This window comes from Monodelphis domestica, chromosome 2 (genome assembly GCF_027887165.1).
Source record: "Monodelphis domestica isolate mMonDom1 chromosome 2, mMonDom1.pri, whole genome shotgun sequence".
Taxonomy (NCBI): Eukaryota; Metazoa; Chordata; class Mammalia; order Didelphimorphia; family Didelphidae; genus Monodelphis; species Monodelphis domestica.
Window position 1 is genome coordinate 112,685,148 of NC_077228.1, and position 20,712 is coordinate 112,705,859.

Sequence of the window (20,712 nt, forward strand, 5' to 3'; positions counted from 1 at the left end):
TTAGAGAGCAATATTGCTAATGTTGAATAATTGATGTGTATATACAAAGTATAGTTAGAAAGGGGAAAGGGTTGGAAGAAAACCTTTCTACTCTCCAAGTCTGTACATAGTAGACACTAAATAATTTGCTGAATGGAATTTATTGACTTACTCATTGAAGGAACCAAAGAGCTTACAGGTAGAAAAAAAAAGAAAAAAGGATCTAAAGAGGAAGCAGGAACCCTAATTAGAAGATTGGAGCGTAGAAAAATATGAGAGAAAAAAGAGGACCATTGAATTCTTGAAGATAAGTTACAGGCTTTTTCCTATAAAAGAGGAAAGTGGAAACATTCCAAAAGATGTTTACTTACTCCCACCCACCCCACCTTGAGAAATTAAAAGTCCATAACAAAAGACTAAAACAAGACGGGGTAGATCATGAAGAGTATTAAGATGAAAATCTATAAGGAAAGAAAAATTCTAAAGACTCTGAAAGAATTCATTCTCCTGAGGAAGAAATAGGAGAGGAGAGACCAGTGAGAATGTATAATGAATTCATTGACTAACAGATTTTTTCCAAGACAGGTATGGTAGTCACATGCAGCCACTGTATTGGTTGTTTTTGCTTAACTTAATTTTTTTTCTGCCATAATGAAGGGCTAAATTTCAGGGGTGTCTGAAATATCCTGAAGGGACTGTGCTCTATGGATAGAAAGCATCGATAAAACATTTTTTAAATAATAAGAGGTATATGAAAGATAGAAACAAAAGTAAATAATGGAGAATGAATACCAAGAAAGTGTCATGGACCTATAAAATATCACAGTCCTATATGAAAAGTGTCAAGAGTGCTAAGCTCAGAATGAGCCAAAGCTGGTGACCCAACCCTAAGGACAACAAAAGGGATTTTTAACATTAATAGGAAAATAAGAGCATCAGAGCTATCCTTACAGCTTTGTTCCTCAGGCCAGACAGGATAGTGATAGTAGATAATATAATAATGACTAAAATTTACATAGAGTTTACTATGTGTTAGGCACTGCATTACAATTATCATCATCATCATCATCAAAAGATGATTTTGCTTCTGTTTTCTCTACCAGGATTTGGAAAAGAGAATAAAAAGAACTGAGAAGGAATTACAACCTAAGATAAGAGTGGAGATAGTAAGATGGAATCGACCTGGCTCAATGAGTTTAAGTCATCAGTCCCAAATGAATTACATCCCGGGCTACCAAAAACTTTGTGGCTATGTTTGGTATAGTGGGAAGAGCCCAGGTTCCAGAGCTAAAGAGGACTTGCGTTCCAGTCCTGCCTCTGATGCTTAGTATTTGTGAGACTTTAGGCCAGTTACTTACTATCCTAGATATCCATTTCCTTCCAAGAAAAATGAGAGGATGAGAACAGAGCATCTCTTAGGTCCCTTCTAGGATTAGTTGTATGATCCTAGCATTGCTGAGCATTTTTATACTAACTATGGAAACTCCCAGAGAAGAACACAAGGCTCTATTTTTTTAAAAGGAAAAATATGGTATCTGCATATGAAGCCAATAAGGTTTACTTTGAGTCTCAGAATCCAGAATGTATTTTTTTACAAGAGAGTTTATATAAATTTAAAAGGGAAAGCTAATGATCAATTAAAAGGCACTGTCGTGTGGTTATGGACAGGTCCTACCAGACCAATCTCACTTTTTTTTAGCTTAAGATGCTGGAATGGTAGACCCTGGTATGTTGTATAACATAGCCTTCTTAACTTTTAGAAAGCCCTTGACTTTTCTCAAGTTATCCTTCATCTTCTGCCCTTCTGTCTGCTCTACATTCCAAAGACTAGAGAGGACATTCCTGGGAGGAAGACTCACACTCACTGGGCTCCACTGCTACCAGCCTTGCCCTTGAGAAACTTGTGCCCTCCTGAAGGCTGTCTGTCTCAGAAAATCATTGCTTTTTTTTTCTTTTCCCTCACCACTATTTCTAGAACCACTCACCAGGTTCAAATCAACTCTTTTTATAGAGATTTTGTCAATCTACTTACTACCCTATGACCATAGTTGCCATCCCTGTAACTTTCTGGTCAAGGGACCAGTGTTCTGTATATATTGTTTAGAATATAATAATGGCTAACATTGAGGGCAGCTGGGTGGCTCAGTGGATTGAGATCCAGGCCTAGAGATGGGAGGTCCTGGGTTCAAATCTGGACTCAGCCACTTCCTTGCTGGGCGATCATGAGCAAGTCACTTGACTCCCATTGCCTAGCCCTTACCGCTCTTCTGCCTTGGAGCCAATACACAGTATTGATTCCAAGATGGAAGGTAAGGATTATAAAAAAAATAATGGCTAGCATTTTAAAGTTTGTAAAGTGCTTTACAACTATTATCTCATTTAATCCTCATCACAACTATGGGAAGTTAGTGCTATTATTATTTATCGATGAAGAAACTGAGACAAACAGAGACACTAAGTGACTTGCCCCCAAGATCACACAGCAGGTATGAGTCTGAGGCCAAATTGAAGCTCAGGTCTACGTGACTCCCAAGTCCATGGCTGTACCAGCTAGTGGCCTTCAAATGGGCCTTCTTAGAGGCACAGGCCATCTTTGCTTTGGTAGCAGCACTGTATTGCAATGCTTAGTGCATAGTAAGCACTTAATAGATTCTTTTTCATTCATTCATTCATTCATTCATTCATTCATTCATTCATTCATTCATTCATTCCTCTTCACCACCATGATCCCCTTTACCCCCACCACATATCTCATCTTTTGCTATGAGAACTGTAATTAAATAAACACTAGCGTTGCTTCTAGAATGAGTGTGGTAATTCACTGCCTGGTGGTTCTACTCACTGTCATTGTGACTTCCTAGACCATAATTCTCTTTCTTGCCACCATTGAGAGAGAGAGAGAGACAGAGATAGAGAGAGAGAGAGAGAGATGGATAGAGACAGATAAATGTATAGACTAATCAATAGACAGAGAAAAGAGAGAGAAATAGAGAGATTAGAGAGACATAAATGGATAGATTAATCAATAGATAGAGAAGAGAGAGAGAAATAGAAAATGATTAAATAAATAGAGAATGGTTGGAGAGATAGAAAAATAGATAGACTAATCAATAGAGAGATGGATAAACAAAGATCAATTGATAATGATGTGCATATATTATCTATTTATAATATAAAATTATATACATGTGTTATATATATATTATATAATATAAACACACCATGTCTGTGTGTGTTTGTGTACATGTATGTGTTTTCTCCTCATTAGGGCTGGAGGACAGAACTGTCTCCTTTTTCCATTTATATTCCTTAATCCTTAGCATTACACGTGGAACATAGTAAACTCTTAAATAATTTTCATTCATTTCATTTTTTTAACAAGATAAAAACCATAAACCATTTTACAAATGACTAAAAAGATAAAAACATAATTTTTACATAATAAAATTTTATTTACAATGTTTCTTCTAATTTCTGCTTCATCTGTAATAATCACATCTTATCATTCTTTTTATATAGTCAGAGCCTGGGTGCATGTTTTTACAAATTTCCATGCACTTTCACCACATTATGCTATCAATAGCTTGACTTTCCCTTGTTTATAAATAACTTGTAGAATTTTTTTGGAAAATATCTTCTTCTACCCACCATTCCAATTTCCCATATCCTCTATGTATTTATTAATAATGAGGCAACTAAGATTTTTTAAATTAATTTTTGTCCTTTGTTTGCATTACAATTGAATGCGTCAGTCTAAAAATATTTTGGGTGGTTCGTTTTTGCCCCAATACTGCAACCTCATGTTATAATATGATAAAAACAAAAATGATGCAAATGAAAAGATGGCTGTAGAATATACTTTTAATAGACAAAAAAAAATCATTGTTTTTAAGGCGTTCTTTTCAGTCTTTAAAAATTTTTTTTCAATACCTTCTCCACTTAAATGTAAAATGATTTGATTCATTTAATTTTCAGTTGTCCGTTGTGAAACTCCACTTCTCCCAAATGGATACATTCAGTCTCTAAGAAGGTCATCTTATACATATAAAGAAACCGTGATCTTGGAATGCAATCCTGGATTTAACATGATAGGCAAGGAAATGATTTCCTGTGGTGCTAACAACACCTGGATTCCTGACATTCCGCAGTGTATAAAAGGTAAGGATCAGCATTTCAGAAAGAAAAAAAACAATATTTCATTTTTCTCATTTTCTGCAAAAACTCTGTGACTTCCTTGGGATGGAGATAAGGGAAGAATTTGCTCCAGTAATTACGCTGTTTTACTTTTTGTACATCGTTGAGTTTTACAATTTGGAGGTTTTAGGAAGACCTGAGTGCAAATCTAGCTTCAAACCTTTACTAGCTATATGATTATGGGCAAGTCACTTGTCTGCCTCAGTTTCTTTATCTGTTAAAGGAGGGTCATATTAGCACCTTCCCAGGTTTTTTAAGGATCAAATGTGATCCTTTGGGGGAAAAAATTATACATTTCTTCCTCCTTTTCTTCCTTCCTTGAGTGTCTAGAGTTGGTGAGCAGATTGAAAAATTAGCTGAGGGATAAAGAAATTAATGTTAAAATGATGAAAATTTCCACACATGACTTTCTCTGTGACTCCCTCTCAACTCCATATCTGGGAAGATTTCTTCAATCTCACTAACTTCTATAACTTATAAAGCACTATAAACTTCTATAGTTTATAAAACAGAGGCCGTGTATCCTGTGGCTGGCTACACACATGTCATGGTACAGAATAAAAATAAGAGGAAAACTCTCTAATTCCCAAATCAGGACCAACTTCCTGCTTTCCCTAAGTAGCAAAAGGCTTCAAGGTAGGAGTTCTAAGCCTAGGACACATTTTAGAAATTACAGGATCTCAAACAGTGCAAAGACCTGTGGAGAGTCTCACCAGCTGAAAAGGCTTTCAAAAGCTCTTAATCCTGGGGCCCAGGGATCTGTCTCTGTACCAGCCTTCACTTGGCCCAGCAGTACCGTCTCCCAATGGTACCCGAGATGGGAGGTAGCTCGCTATTGTTAACTCTCAGTTACTGCAGCCTTTCCATCACAGAATCTTGGGCAACCATTCCAGCAGCACCCACCCCCTCAAACATCAGTCAGCTCATTCTCTGTGGACAATGGGACCGCTGTGCTGCTTGGCTCTGCTGCTTTCTTTTTCGCTGCTGCATCCCCAAATTAATGACTGAAAGTCTTTTGAAAGGAAGGGGGAAAAAAAAGGAAAATTGGTGATTTTAGAATCTTTCTGGCTTCATTCTCCTTTTCATTTCTCCCATTGTCTCACCACCCCTTCTCCTCCGTTTCCTTTCCAGCTAGCATTATATTATAAAGTAGGATAATTAGAAACTCCCTATCAGGCTTATGAGAAAGAACACTATCCACATCCAAAGGAAGAACTGTGGGAGTAGAAATACAGAAGAAAAACAACTACTTGATCACATGGGTCGAGAGGGATATGGTTGGGGATGTAGACTCTAAGCGATCACCCTAGTGCAAATATCAATAATATGGAAATAGTTCTTGATCAGTGACACATGTAAAACCCAGTGGAACTGCTTGTTGGCTATGAGAGGGGGTGGGAGGAAGGGAGGGAAAGAATATGAAAAAAAATTAATTAAAAAATTTTTTAAAGAAAGAAACACCCTATCAGAGGGAAAGAATATGAATCATGAAACCATAGAAAAATATTCTGAGTCAATTAATTAGTTAAAAAAATGAAAAAAAAAATGAAACTCCCTATCATCTTAGAATGGGCTTAACAAATCTCTTGAGATAGGCTCAGCCAAGTTTTCAGCTAAAAATCCCTCATCCCAGAAACTATTTAGAACTCTTGTTGGAAGTGACAAAATTTAAAGCAAAGCTTTTTCTTTCAATGTCTGTAATTAATCAGAATGTAATGAAAGCTAGGAAGACATATTTTTACATCTTCTCTAACACACATACTTACGTATTCCTCATTTTGTTATCCAGAATATAACTCTATTCAATAAATATTTCTTGTAAACATAATAATAGATCCTATTTACATAAATGTGAGTTAATATATATACATTTCTATAATGTGATATAATCTATTCTTCATAACGGCGATGCTTAAAATTATATACAACTAAATATGCTTCATAATTTTAAAAGTACCATCTTTCCTAGTATGACCCTGAGCAAGTCACTTGACCTCAATTGCCTAGCCCTTGCCACTCTTCTGACTTAGAATTGATGCTAAGACAGAAGGTAAGGGTTCTTTGTTTTTTTAAGTTCCATTCTTACAGCAACTCTTTGAGGTTAGTAATATAATATTTTAAAGAATTTTATTCTTAGTAATTCAATAATTCTTATTTGTTAAAAAAGTAATGTTATTCTTTTACATGTGAAAGGCAGCATGCTATGTAATTGGGTAATAATTGGAACTAGCCTCAAAACCAGAGCAAATACTGACTCGGCCACAGGTCCTCCAGGCTGACTGCTGTTTGCATTGGTAGAGAACATTTTCTTGCTTATGGATTCCCCCATTAAATGAGATTTTAAGCCCCTCCGCGATTTCACATGTAAAGAAACTGATGTTCAGAAAAGCTCAGGTTCTTGCCCATAGTTTTACAACTGGTAAGCATCAGTTGTTGATTGCCTTCCTCTTAAATTACATGCTTGAGCACTTACTATTGTTGCTTCCTTCCAGGAGTTTATAATTGTATAAGAGTTAATATATGTATAATGTATAATAAAAATAAAAAACGTTTAATCGCTTTTAATATGTATGTTTATTTACATTAAGAGTATCACAAAATTTAAGGGCTTCCAAAGAACTACAAATAAATATGGGAACATAAAGGAAGACAAGATTATGTTTAATAGCATGTAAAATTTTATGGAGCTCAGACAAGCTCCCTTCCAATATTTCCAAATTAATTAGATTCTCTATTAAGTTCTTCTCTCTGCTCTCACATAATGCCTTTCAAAACTGTAGTGGGAACTTTCTAGAATTGGGACCCTAGACAAATCACTTAACCCCATTTGCCTCACCTTTGCCCTTCTGTCTTAGAGTTGTCACTAAGAAAGTTAAAAAAAAAACACAATACAGTAAGAAAGAGGACTTCTTCCACTCCTTCTAGATCCATCTCTGCAATTAGGTTTCTTAGCTTAAGTCTCAGCAATCATTGGCAAATGTGCATTCTTTTGTTTTTTTTTGTGGTTGATTGGTTGATTGGATTTTGTTATTCTTTAATTTTCATCAATACATTTTGGGTTCTTGTATCTAGAGATGATGCTTCAGAGAGGAAACCCTGACTCAATATCTCCCTTCTCCTCTCCTACTCAGGGAGCCATTTCTTGTAAAAATAAAAGAAAGGGGGTAAGAAGGAGAAAAGCACTTCAGAAAAACTAACCAACACTTTCATGGAATTTGATAATATGAGAAATGTTTCACACCCTGTGCCCTCTTCCTCTGATAGAGAGGGAGGTGCTAAATGCCCATTCTCGAGTGTTTTGTTGTAGTGTTGGTGGGAAGTCACTGCCCAGACATATTTACATTGGCATTCCAGTCTCTGACCACAGCCTCACACAGAATATGTATGTATATTTGCCTGGGTACAAATATGTTCCTACTATTTTTGCATAGTAGTACAAAGGTGAGGGAATTGTTCTTTTCAATTTAGTATAAATTAACAGAGGAAGGGAGGAGCTGTAAAATACTTCCTTTGTGCTATAATTAAGATCTTAGGTATGAGATCTGAAAAGCACCTTAGAAATATTTGTCCTAAACCATTTCTTTTCCTCTTTAACCTGTCAACTTGGAAAAGCACAAAACCACTAAAGTAAAATAGTCAGAAAGACCAAATCTTTAACAGGATAAGAGACAGTGTTCAATATTCAGCCACATCACAGAGTCAAGAGCTAAAAACCACATAGAGCCAAAGCTCTGGGACCCTGGGAACAGTGTCTCTGAGAGAATGCACTGCCAAAGATGATTCTCCAAAGAATAATAGAATATAGGGGTCTTGTATACCTTTGAGGAAATTAAGGGTGGAAAACCTACACTGATTGGTTTCAAGCAGGCTTGGAAAAGAGGCTGTAGCCAGAAGCTGGGGTATCAGGGAGTGGCCTTCCTACAATGGATACAAAAAGATGGTTTCAGCCAAGTGCTAGTCTTCAGGGGAAGGGATCTCTGGTACAATGGAGGAAACTTCTAAGACAAAAAGGGTAGATTTCTATCACTCCTATTCAGGACACTTAATGAATGCTTGGTAGTTCATTGTTCGGTCTAAGACAAAGTCAGTTTGGGACTTCCTTAAAGAAAATTCCCAAGAGACAGGGGCAAACATGGGGTTCTATAAATACTGTTGACAAACCCATTTTAGAGATAAGACTTAGTGAGGTTCAGAGTAGCTAAGATAGGTTCTCAAGGCCATAGTTTATGAATAACAAAGCTGGTAAATATCAAATCCAGGTATTCTGACTCCAAATCTAGTATTCTGTCTTACTGATAACAATTTTATTTTTTTCATTTATTTTTATTTAAACCCTTGCCTTCTGTCCTAGTTTATTAATTCTGTTTATTGATTCTAAAGCAGAAGGTGGTAAGGGTTAGGCAATGGGGGTTAAATGACTTGCCTAGGGTCACATAGCTGGGAAATATCTTAATAATGATGCTAATAAATTTGTAAACATTTCAATTCAGCACCTTTAAAATACAAAGCATAATGCTAGGATCTTAAAGATTTTACTCATTACTCATAACCTACTTATTTTCTTCATTTCCCTTGATGTTACAGATCTTTTGTTTTTCCAGATGTCTCCCTGGTATAAATCTGAATTGACCTTAATGAAATGACCTTAATGAGTAATTTCCTAGGTGAATTGCTGTAGCCTTTTTGACAGGATAATGTTTGAATTTATCAATTCAGATATTCATTAATATAGTGATCCAAAGATTCTCTTTGGTTTATCCATTCTGAGTTTAGGTGTTAGGACTATATTTGTCTCATAAAAGGAGTCTAGTAGAATGCTTTTTTTCTCCACTTCTGAGAATTACTTGTGTATTATTGGTATTGTTCTTTTAAAATTTGATAGTATTTTCCCATGAATACATCCGGTCTAAGAGTTTTGCTTTTCTTTAGGTATATGTTTGGCATTTCTATCTCTTTATACTTATTTACAATAGTTCTTTACCATGATACATAGTTAATTTTTGTGAATGTTCTGGGTGATGCTGAAAAATATGCATATTCTCTGGCATTTCCAGTTTGGAAGACATCACAACTATATGCTTAGATTCTCTAGAAATTTGTTTGTCTATATTTTCTCTTTTAACTTTCTATTAAATCTGTCAAAATTTGAGAAGACCTAAAGTCTTCTAGTATTGTGCTGGCTCAGTGAATTGAGAATCAGGCCTGGAGAGGGAAGGTCCTGGGTTCACATCTGACCTCAGACACTTCCTGGATGTATTACCCCAGGCAAGTCGCTTAGCCCCCATTGCCTAGCCCTTATAGCTCTTCTGCTTTGGGAACCAATACACAGAATTGATTCTGAGACAAAAAGGAGGGCTTTTTAAATAAATAAATAAAGTCTGAAGAAAGTAGAGTGTACCAGAAAGTAGGAGATAAAGATGTTTCCTTCTAGCAAGTAGTGATAGACTTGGATGAATAAAAATCAGGCTGTTTCCAGTGTCCTGTGAGCAATCTTCAAGGTTCTTTCCAGGCCCTCAGATACTCCCTTCCTCTCATTGAACATCTGTGCAAAGGGGTTTCCTGCCTCTGCCTTCCTGTTCTCACTTTCACCTGTGGTTTCTTCTGTGCTTCTTTACACTCCTACTGACTGATTTCCTGATCTCTCTGACATGAAATTGGTGCTTAATTTTTACTTTTATTTTTAAAAAAACTCTTACCTTCCATCTTAGAATAAATAGTGTGAATTGGTTCTAAGGCAGAAGAGCAGTAAGGACTAGACAATAGGATTTAAGTGACTTGCCCAGGATCACCCAGCTAGGAAATGTCTGAGGCTATGTTTGAACCCAGGACCTTCTATCTCCAGGCCTAGCTCTCAATCCACTGAGCCACTGTAAAGATTAAAATTTGGGGAAACTTAGGCAGGTAGAAATTAGTTTCTCTCTGCTAGGAGTATTATATGTTTAGAGGTTTATTAAAGGTTAAGGATTAAAGAAAATACAGAATAAGAAAACACGTGTCTAGGCCTCTGGCCTAGACAACCTCACCTACATTATGAAAAGAGCTGTGTCTGCTTGCAAGAGGAAACAGGAAAGAAAAGAAAGCCCGCCTACGGCAAAGACCCTTTAAATCATAATTTGCTCTCAGCCCAGGTGAGAATTCAGTGAGATTACAAAGCATTCTGGGGAAGTGGAGCAAGGACTTCTGGGGATTGAAGTCCTGGATTCAAGTCTCCATTTTTACACCACCCAGCTGCCCCCGTTACTTATTTTTCATTGCTTTCCACTCAACTTCTCTTCTGGGAAGATAAGGCACAGGACTTGACAAAATGATGCACCATCACGTCCTCTAAGAATGTGTGTTTTGAAAAACTGTATGCTGGAGGACTACATCCCCTAGCATTCCCTGCTCTCCCCAGGGTTCCATTCTTTTGATGTCCTGGCATGGGATTGGTCTATAAATGGACCAATCCCACGCTGGGAGTGACTTTTGAGCTGGCTTTGGTCTGGAGCTTAGGGGGAGAGCAGGAGCTTGCTAGAGTGAAGATATTTTTTTTCTCTATTAAACATCCCTTTTCATCCTATTTTTGGAGTCTTTTTTTCCTTCTTATACATGACAACAGTCAAGCCTTGCTGGCCTTGGTAGGCTCAGTGTGGAGAGAAAGATGGTTGGATATTACCATGTTCTCTGAGGATCAGCTGTGCCCCATCAGGCAGGCTAGTACCATACCTCTCCAAACACTGGACTTATTCATCTTATGCTAGCTAGAGCCCCTTGCTACCCTAATAACTTACCTGATTCCTTCCATTTTTCTACTTCACCAACTGAAATGTTTTTACCTTTTCGTCACGTCTCCTTAGAGATGTTCATTGTACTTTTCAAGGTAACAAGGTTTATCTGATAAACTAATTCCTGGAAATGGTCTATTGATAGAAGACTAATAAGGGAGCTAACTCTATCACCCCATTATGTATGTGCATATACTTTATTTTTTCAAACCCTTACCTTCTGTCTTAGAATCAATAGTTTGTAGTGGTTCTAAGACAGAAGAGCAGTAAGGATCCAGCAATTGGGATTAAGTGATTTGCCCAGGGTCACACAGCTAGGAAGTGTCTGAGGCTAGATTTGAATCCAGGACCTCCCATCTCCAAGGCTGGCTCACAATATACTGCTGCCCCCTGTGCATATACTTTAATGCTTCACTAAATCCATGAACTCATCAGTAGAGATAATACTACCCTAATTTACAAATAACCCTTGCCCTCTTATCCTATATGATGCTTCCTCATGCTAGTTCCTTAAATCTTGTGAGAATCTATCCAACAAACTACAGATGTCCTCTGATTCTTTTGGTATTTCTTGGATACAAGGGAAGCGTTCAAGCTATTCGGACATCCGCAATGTCTTTAAGGCCCAATGTCTTGTGCCCAACTGATTATTCAAAACAGATTGTAGCCTACTGCAACCTACCATGCATCTTTCTCTTGATATTTTGCTCTCCTGAAATTGTGGTTCTTTTAAGATCTTGATGTTTCACGTTTAGTAGCTCTATCTTATCAGTTGGAGAATACTTCTGTGAAGGGCTAGATGTTCGCAATGGAGAGGATTTGGGAATTACTGAATTTATTACTAAGCCAACCGACTGCAAGCTAGCCTGTTGTCTTCTACAGGCTGCAGTCTTTAAATTTTAAGCACCTCGCATTATCTTTCCATGTCTTGATATGTGTGTACATGTGTGCATTTATGTGTGTGTGTATATGTAGATTTGCATGTATGTATATTTCCACTATGGTAATAGGTCCATTAAACAAGCTGCCCACCACAATTTTGATCATATAAAATTTTTAAATTTTGTACATATAAAATTAATGCAAATTAACTGATAAAATTGTAGTTTGCAGATATGTATTATATATTTATAACTTTATATAAAATTAGAGAGGAAAGAGGTTACTGAGAGTAAAAAAAAAAACTTTGCCACCAAGTTTCTCTGATCAAGATCTCATATCTAAGGCATATAAGGAACTGCTTCAGCAACCAGGAAGTGCGATGAATAGCATGATAGGCTCAGAGTCAGGTAGTTGTTGTTATTGAGTTGTTTCAGTAATATTCAACTCTTCAATGGCCTCATTTGGGGTTTTCTTGGCAAAGATCCTGGAGTAGTTTGCTGTTTTCCTTTTCCATTTCATTTTACAGATGAGAAACCTGAGGCAAACAGGGCAAACCGTGAGCCAGATTTGAACTCACAAAGAATCTTCCTGACTCCAGGGCCAGCACTCTAACCAATGTACCACCTAGTTGCACTAGGGGATAGATATACCTAAGTTCAAAGACTGCCTCAGACACTTACTAGTTATGTGCTCCTGGGCAAATCATTTTGTTACTCTCTGCCTCGGTTTCCTCAATTGTAAAATGGGTATAATAGTACCTACCTCTCAGGGTTTCTGGGAATATCAAATGAGATAATATTTGAAAGCATTCTTTAATATTAAATACTATGTAAATTTTAGCCATCTCATATTATTTTTAAGACTCAGAGCCATTCCTCAATAGATAAATGGACAAAGGATATGAATAATTGGTTTTCAAAGGAAGAAAATCCCAAACTATCAACTACCACCTCATTTTTAAATGCTCCAAATCATTAATAATTAGAGAAATAAAAATTAAAGTAACTGAGATTCCACCTCATACCTATGGCAAAGAAAAAAATGACAAATGTTGGAAAGTTGTAAGAAAACTGGCACATATATACAAAGACAAAAAAATATATAATTTACATTCTCTTGGTGTCAGAAACTAGAGAGCATATGGTATATGTGTAGATAGGCAAGTAAATCATATGATAAGAAGTGGTTGGAACAAAAAAAGACCCAAAATGTCATAGGAAAAATTGATAGAAAAACATTTCTGTCACACAAGTCAGTGAAGACTTTAAGAAGGGAGGTGGTTAGCTTTGAAATCTTTATCTCATAAGAATCCTGAAAGTCTTCATGAATAAATGGAAGTGGGAGATAACATAGCAAGACTACAGAAAAGCTAGTACACAAATTTCACTGGAACAATAAGAACAAAGTTGGAAGAATTGTTTTAATTTTATAGAATCCTAGACTAATGACTTACCTATAATATCAAGTCTTAAAGAGTTATGTGGGAGGCAGCTTGTTGACTCAGTGGATTGAGAACCAGACCTAAAGATGAGAAGTTCTGGGTTCAAATTTGACCTCAGACACTTCCTAGCTGTGTGACCCTGAGCAAGTGATTTAACCCCCATTGCCTAACCCTTACTGCTCTTCTGCCTTGGAACCAACATACAGTATTGATTCTAAGATGGAATCTTTTTTAAGAGTTCCCTAGAAGCACTGATATTCATTTATTTATTTGGGCTCACACAGCTAGCATCATAAAGCGTGTGCTAGAAACAGACCTTGACTCCTACTTCTCTTTCCTCTGTATTATGCTACTTCCCACCTTTCACATAATTGGCACTTAATTTTTTTTTTAAGTAAATCTGTTGAATTCCATTTAACTTCAGTATTTTAAACCTAAGTGACTTTGGGAATGATGGTGGTGCCTTCAAGAGAAATGGGAAAGTGAACATGAGGAATGAGAATTATCATGAGATCATAGATCTAGAGCAGAAAGGGACCTTAGAGGCCATCTAGTTCATCTCCCTAATTTAAAAAATGAAACTTGAGGCCATGGAGGTTAAATTACTTGCCCAAAGTTGCTGAGGTAGTAAATGCCAGAGGCAGGATTTGAATCCAGGTCCTCTGACTCCTTTTTCTACTGCATCACATCAGTGAGAAGGCTATGAATTCCATTTTAAATGTGTGGAGTTTGTGATGGTGTCAAGTAGAGATGTCCACCAGTGACTGAAAAGGTAGAACTTGGATTCAAGAGAGATCTTAGGGCTGAATACATAGATTTTGTGGTCATATACATAGAGGTGATAATTGAATCCATGGGAATAGACAAGATCCCCAAAGTAGAAAATGTACAGAGAAAAGAAGACTCAAGAGATACTTGAGGTGCAGAAAGAGGATGATGCACAGGAGAAGGAGACTGAGAAAGAGCCATTAGAGAGGGAGGAGGAGAGCCCCAGAGAACCGTCACAGAAAACAATGAAAAAAAACTTTACCCAGGAAGAGAGTGATTAACAGTATCAAAAGCTACTGTGATATATTGAAAATTGATCTCTGAGTACCTTTAAAAACTGTCTCCTGCCCAGATTTCTTCTCTACATATTATTTGGTCACATTTATCCAGTGTTCCTGACTTCATCATCTTAGGTACCATTTCCATATCCTCACATAACACACAATAATAGATGCTAAGTTATTAAGAGCCCCTTCGTGGTGGTTCTACTACAAATCATTAAAGTAATTATTCTAGGTCCTGAGGGAAAAAAGTAAAGAGTCTGCACCCTCAAGGGACTTTATATTCTATAGAAAAGCTGGCAAATCCATTCCATTTTGCTTCCATTGTGGTTCTTCCAGTTTCATCTATAAATGCCTCCAGGATGGTGTGACTTTGTCTCATAGCAAGCTCACTGGAGACTCATCTTCTCCTTTATAAAGCTTTTCTCTTTGTGAACTGATTATACTCACAATCTCCATAAAATCAGAATCTGAAAGTTAGAAAGCACCTTGGCATCTACCTAGTCCAATGCGTGCAACTCACATGTCTTCTGTCTTCCACATCTATAATATTTTGAAATAAGCTTGGTGCTTCCTTTCGGTATTTAGCAATCTTTCCTGTATCTTCCATATTCCTTCTGTAAAGGTTAAAAATTAAAGGTTAGACTAAATTTATGAGAAATGTGGTCGCCAAAATTAATTATGCAAGTCAGAATAACTTTTTATGGTAGTTTAATGTTCAAAAGGAGAAAGGGTGAAAGTAAGAAAAATCAGAAAGAGAATAGGGTAAAATATCTAGCCTAAGCACTAAGTATTTTACTCTGGCCCCTGGATCAACCCAGGCAGGGCTAATTAGTCCTCAGCCCAATGATGAATAAAGCAAGAGCTCCAGCCATGAAGCCTCTTCCAAGATGGGGGCCTCTCTAGAGAGGAGGACAATCCCTCCAGAAAGCCAGGAAAAAGAGTCAGCCTTTTCACTCACCCATGTGGTAGTCTGAAGGGAAGGTGCACGTTAATCATCATCCCAATTTTTTAGCTGCTCTAGAGATTCACCAGCTTTCTCAATAGCTTCGTCAAACATTCTCACTCAAGAAAACTTAGGACTAGATATGTAGATTTTGTGGTTATCTACATAGAGTTGATAATTGAACCCATGAAAATAGGCAAAATCACCAATGTAGGGAATATACAGAAAAGGGGCAAAACATCACATCTTGACTGATTTTATTTTTTTTTTCTCTTAGATGTTAAGCCTACCACTGTTGGGGCTACAACCTCTACCACCACTACTACCAGTGAGTATTTTATGAGACTTAAGATGCCATGCTTTAATTTGCCTTTCTTTTTTCTCTTCTAAGTATTTGTGAACGAGGAGTTCTTTTTTGAGCTTATGTTTTAAAACAAGATGGCTTGCCATTGGGGTTGCCCACTTTAAGATGATCTCCATTTTGTCAACGTCTATTTTAAATTTTGGTACCTAGAACTGACTTGATACAGTAGGCCAACCTCCTTTGTCCTGGATGTCTCTTCAGCACTTCAAAATAGTTATGACTTCACTGATGTGAGGCCTTCTTCTATTAATACAAATCACTACTGCAGCCTACCTTAGTAAATAGTTTTTAATTACTCTAGAAATATATACATACATATATATATATTTTGAAAATATATATACATATAACCTTGTGGCAAAGTAATCTCATTTGTTTATTAACCTTATCTCATTATACTTTCAAACATAGTTAGATTGGTCCTTTGGTTGCCAGGTTTTTGGTCCAATGGCTCCCAACTTGATTAGAACTGACAGAGCTTCTAGCCTACTGTTTTAGCCTTGAATCAATCAATAAATTCTTATTAAGCATTTACTATGGGCCAGACACTAAGTTAGTTGCTGGGGATAAAAAAAAGACAAAAGATAATCTCTGCTGTCAAGGAGTTGAGGTCATTTCTATCTTCCAATGAAACATCAAAGGACAGATATATTTCTATTACTGTGGCCTCACAGTGCAATTAAATTTTTTACTTCCAGCATACTTTTAAATTAGATTAAGCGTAGCCAGTAAAACATCAAAGCCATTTTCCCATGAATTGCTCTCTAGCTATATTGCCCTCCTGTTGTACTTGGAGAATTGATTTTTTAAAAAACCCAAACACAGGACTTTTCTTATATCCCCCCTAATTTGGATTACCAGTCGGTCTTGTTGAGATTGGCTTTAGCATACTAGATATTCCTCCTGGTTTTGCGGCATCCTCAGATGTGATAAGCACATCATCTTATGTTACGCTAAGTCAATGATAAACGTTTTAAATAAACTGTAGAACCACTGGAGTTCACTAGAACCCCATTTTCCAGGTTGATAGAAATCAATCAGTTAAGAATCTAGCCAACCGTTCTACCATCAAGTCCAGCTCTGTCATATCCAGGAACCTTGTTGAAATCTAAGAATCGGTCTAACAATACTGTTGAAATTCAGCCTAGCAAATATTTATTAAATGACTTTTATGTACTAAGGAAAGGCAGTTAGTGTGGCATGACTGTTCTTGGTGGAAACATGCTGCCACCTAGTGACCACTTTGAACATTGCCATAATAAATCTAGCAAGAACATCAGGAGATATATTGGGTTGGAGGTGAGGGCAGTACATGTAACTGATGTTCTCCAACAAGAAATGGAAATGAAGGACTTGAATGCAGGAAAATTTAAGATCAACATGTAGGTTTAGGAATCATCTCCATAAATAAACTGAATTGAAGCTTTGGAGGGAGGTAAAATCATGAGAAGGACAAGGGCAGGGCTTTGGTGGACGTTTACCTCAGGTACCAGAGGAGTATCATAAACCAACACAAGGAGACCAAGATTGATTTCATGGTGTAATTATAAAAGGCAGGATGGCACAATGTAATTATAATTCATCTCTCTCCCATCCTCATTAAGTTGGCTTCTCTTTCAGAGTCTTAAGCCGTACACCCACATTCTTTGTCCCTAAACTTTAAAAAAAAAGCTCTCATAAAATGTAAATATACATCAAACTATATTAAGCATTTCCCTTCTTTATGTTTTAAAAACTCTTAAGATAACATATCTACTTTTCCCCAGGGTTCCCATTTTTAGTACTCACATACCAGCAAGTTGCCAGTTCCTTCTTGTTGGTCAAAATGAAGTTCAGAATGTCAGCAGCCCCCTATTGCTTCCTTTAACTTTTGAATAATAAAATTATCAGCAAGCCAAATCGAGTTGAGTAGATATTCTAGTATTAGCAGAGGGACCTCCAGTAGGTTCATTCATTCATCTTCTACTATGTATAAGGCAGCATACAAAGATATTTGGGGAGATAGAGCTTTTTTTCTCTCATTGGAGGTCAAGTAGAGACCATTTGTCAGATGCTTGAGAAGAAATCCATGCTTTGGGCAGGGGCTGGAATAAATAAACCTAACAGTGCTGGCACAAAGTAGGTATTTAATAAATACTTTAATTGGTTGATGGCTTGGTTGATAATGTTGGAGGTTCTTTCCAACTTTTCAGTTCCATGACATTTTGGACTTTCTTCTTCTGTAACACATTCTCCTATAGTCCAAACTCTTTAAAATATGTTGATTCTTTTCTGCCTCCTTGAAATATATATACTTTTTAGATTTTTTTTTTGTTCTTCATAAAAACCTTTTATTCTCCAAAATGCTGGAGAGTAGAAAGGCATTCCTTCAGCCCTTCTGCTTTTTCCTTTCCTTTTTGCTGTGTTTTTTGCATACATAGTTATTGATTGCTTCCCCAAACCCCATATAGCACAATCAATGGTGTTCACTGTAAGTTTTCTCACTTTTTATATATCTTGAATCACAGTCTTTATTGATCCCCTGACATCTCCAGCACAGAACAGAAGCCTTAAAGCCTTAAATACATACTGTTGGCTAAAGAAGTCTGGGTTCCTGGTCATCTGTAGGTGCTTGATTGTGGTTTGAAGCAGTCTTCTCTGAGATTTTCTCCCAATTCTTGGATGAGCAATTAATACTTACCCAGGTGCTAGAAAACAGTAATTAACATCATGCTTCTAATTCCCTAATTGGTAGCTATCTGTGGGGCTCCTTTCTGGACAGTCTCCAATTCCCTCACCACTCTCTGACTCCCCAACCAAAAACTGCCTCATTGCTTTTCAACTATGTCAGTTCAAGGAGGAGAAAAATGGCCTGCATTTTGGCACAAAAAGGTGGATAGGAAACTGGTTGAATCACTATGTCCAAACAATATGAGTTTTTGGATCAATATGAACCTGGAATGAGTGAGGTCTCCAGTGGAATGCTGTTGTACAACATCTGTGTCAATTTACATATATATATATATATATATGTATGTATACACACAAGTATATCAATGACTCTAAAAACATATGGATTTCGATGACTGTAAAGACATAGATAGATAGGTAGATAGATAGGTAGATAGATAGATAGATAGATAGATAGATAGATAGATAGATAGATAGATAGATAGATAGATAGATAGATAGAGGTAGATGACTATAAAGACAGAGAAGACATTAATCACATTTTAGAAGATTTAAAATTGAGGATAGGGTGGGATTAAGAGCTAAGAATAGGCAAAAATGAACAAAATTAGATTACGTAAGACAAATGTAAAAGATTTTTGTTTTGATTTTTTAATGAACTGCACAGGAATGGAACAGGGGAGACCTTACTTGACAGAAGTTTACAGGATAAAGACCAATGAGCTTTAGAGAAATTCAAGCTCAGTATGGATCAGTGCTAATAAAGCTGATGTCAGTCAGTCAGTAAGCATTTAGCTCCACCAAGAGTGCATCAGGGTGCCTTTTCTCCTGTGGCATCTGCAGACTTTATCATCTTTGCTAATACAATAGATGTGAGGCAGAAACTCTAAATTGGTTTCTTTTGCTTTTCTATTATTACTAGTGATTTGAAGCCTTGTCTCATACAGGTGTTGATAGCTTGCTTCTCTTCATTTGAAAACCATCTGTTTATATCCATTTATCTATTGATTTCAGTATATCTTGTAGTATATCTTCAGTATATCTTGAGCATTGCAGGAAGCAACTTTTATCAACTTTGCTGGCCAACAGAATGGAATTGTAGCTTTGTGTTCTACTATGACCTTCATGACAGTTTCAGTTGTGCTCATATATACTAGTCATTCCTTAGTTTGTATTCATGCCATATCTCATAACATTATGATGATGGTTTTATATATTTAGGTTTCCAGATTTGATTTTGTTTTATTGTTATCATCATATTATTCCTCATTAATAAAAAGCATGAACCTACAATTAAGATGTACTGTCACCAAATCAAAGCTGTATCTTAAAAGTCACATGGTCAAACAATAAATAAAAAAAATAAATTATACTCTTGCCATAGATTGCCTGAGATGGAAATAACTGGTCTTTAATAGAATATTTATTTAGAACAACTAGACTTCAATATTATCACCAAATTCCAGATTTAATATATATACATAGTGAGCAAATTATATAAAATGTTTAATTATACACTTGATGCCTGTTTCACTAGTTTTCATTTTTGTCATTTAGAGTTATTCTAGTTGATCCTCAGACTCAATTAAAATGCCTCTTTCTAATTTACCTTAAATTCTTTCTTGGAATAAACCTTTCCAAATTTATGTAAACAACTAGGATTAAAACTCACTATGATTTCACACATCATCTATGTATCTGCTTAGGCTCCTAAAGGAAAAGCCTTGGTTTGATTTTTCAGATTCATAATTAGCTTGGTCTGAGTAATATAAATGTGTTTTGCCCTCCCCTTGTTAACAATGATGGTGAACCTTTTAGAGACAGAGTGCCAGGCCCCGCCCCTACCCAACTCCCTAGACTGAGTCTCTGGCACAAAGTGCTCCCATTGGGCTGCTGAGCAGAAGGGCAGTGATGTGAAAAAATGTCATCAGCCATGGTGGAGAGGGGGAGGGGAGCAGCTCCACCTGAGTCAGCTTTCTACATGTAATTTGTCAGCCTCCAAAATCCATTCCATAGTCATGAATAGCATATGTTGTTAGACTATGTACCTAAGGAGGCTTTTTATTTTTCTTAAAACATGAACATTTGTTAATTATTAAATCATAATTTTTTGTTTAACAAACTAAAGAAATTAGAACTTAATTTAACTTAATTATGAAATTGAATAACAATACTTAAAATAATTTTTAAAATAAGAAAAAAGCTACTAAAATATTACTGGAGTGGTAACCAGGTTTATATAAATGTGGAATCCATTTTCATGATTTTTCTCTATGACCAGTTAATGAGCCACATCAAACTGACCCAAACAGATTAAGGTCTCTTATCTTCCTGGCCTAGAGAATAAGGCACATTCTCACCAGATGTTATTAACATAAATGTATAAATTACATCATTATAATTAGCTATTTCTGATTACAGTA

At 36.5% G+C, this 20,712-nt stretch overlaps 1 protein-coding gene across 16 annotated transcripts in view; it reads left to right on the forward strand.

The window, feature by feature from the left end:
* The window catches only part of LOC103093588 (zona pellucida sperm-binding protein 3 receptor-like), a 58,190-nt gene that overhangs the window by 25,649 nt on the left and 11,829 nt on the right, over nucleotides 1-20,712 (forward strand). For all 16 annotated transcript variants that reach the window (XM_056815854.1, XM_056815858.1, XM_056815855.1 and 13 more), the window contains exons 6-7: nucleotides 3,955-4,137; nucleotides 15,533-15,583. In XM_056815854.1, coding sequence (XP_056671832.1) covers nucleotides 3,955-4,137; nucleotides 15,533-15,583 — 234 coding nt within the window. The remainder of the gene's footprint in view (nucleotides 1-3,954; nucleotides 4,138-15,532; nucleotides 15,584-20,712) is intronic.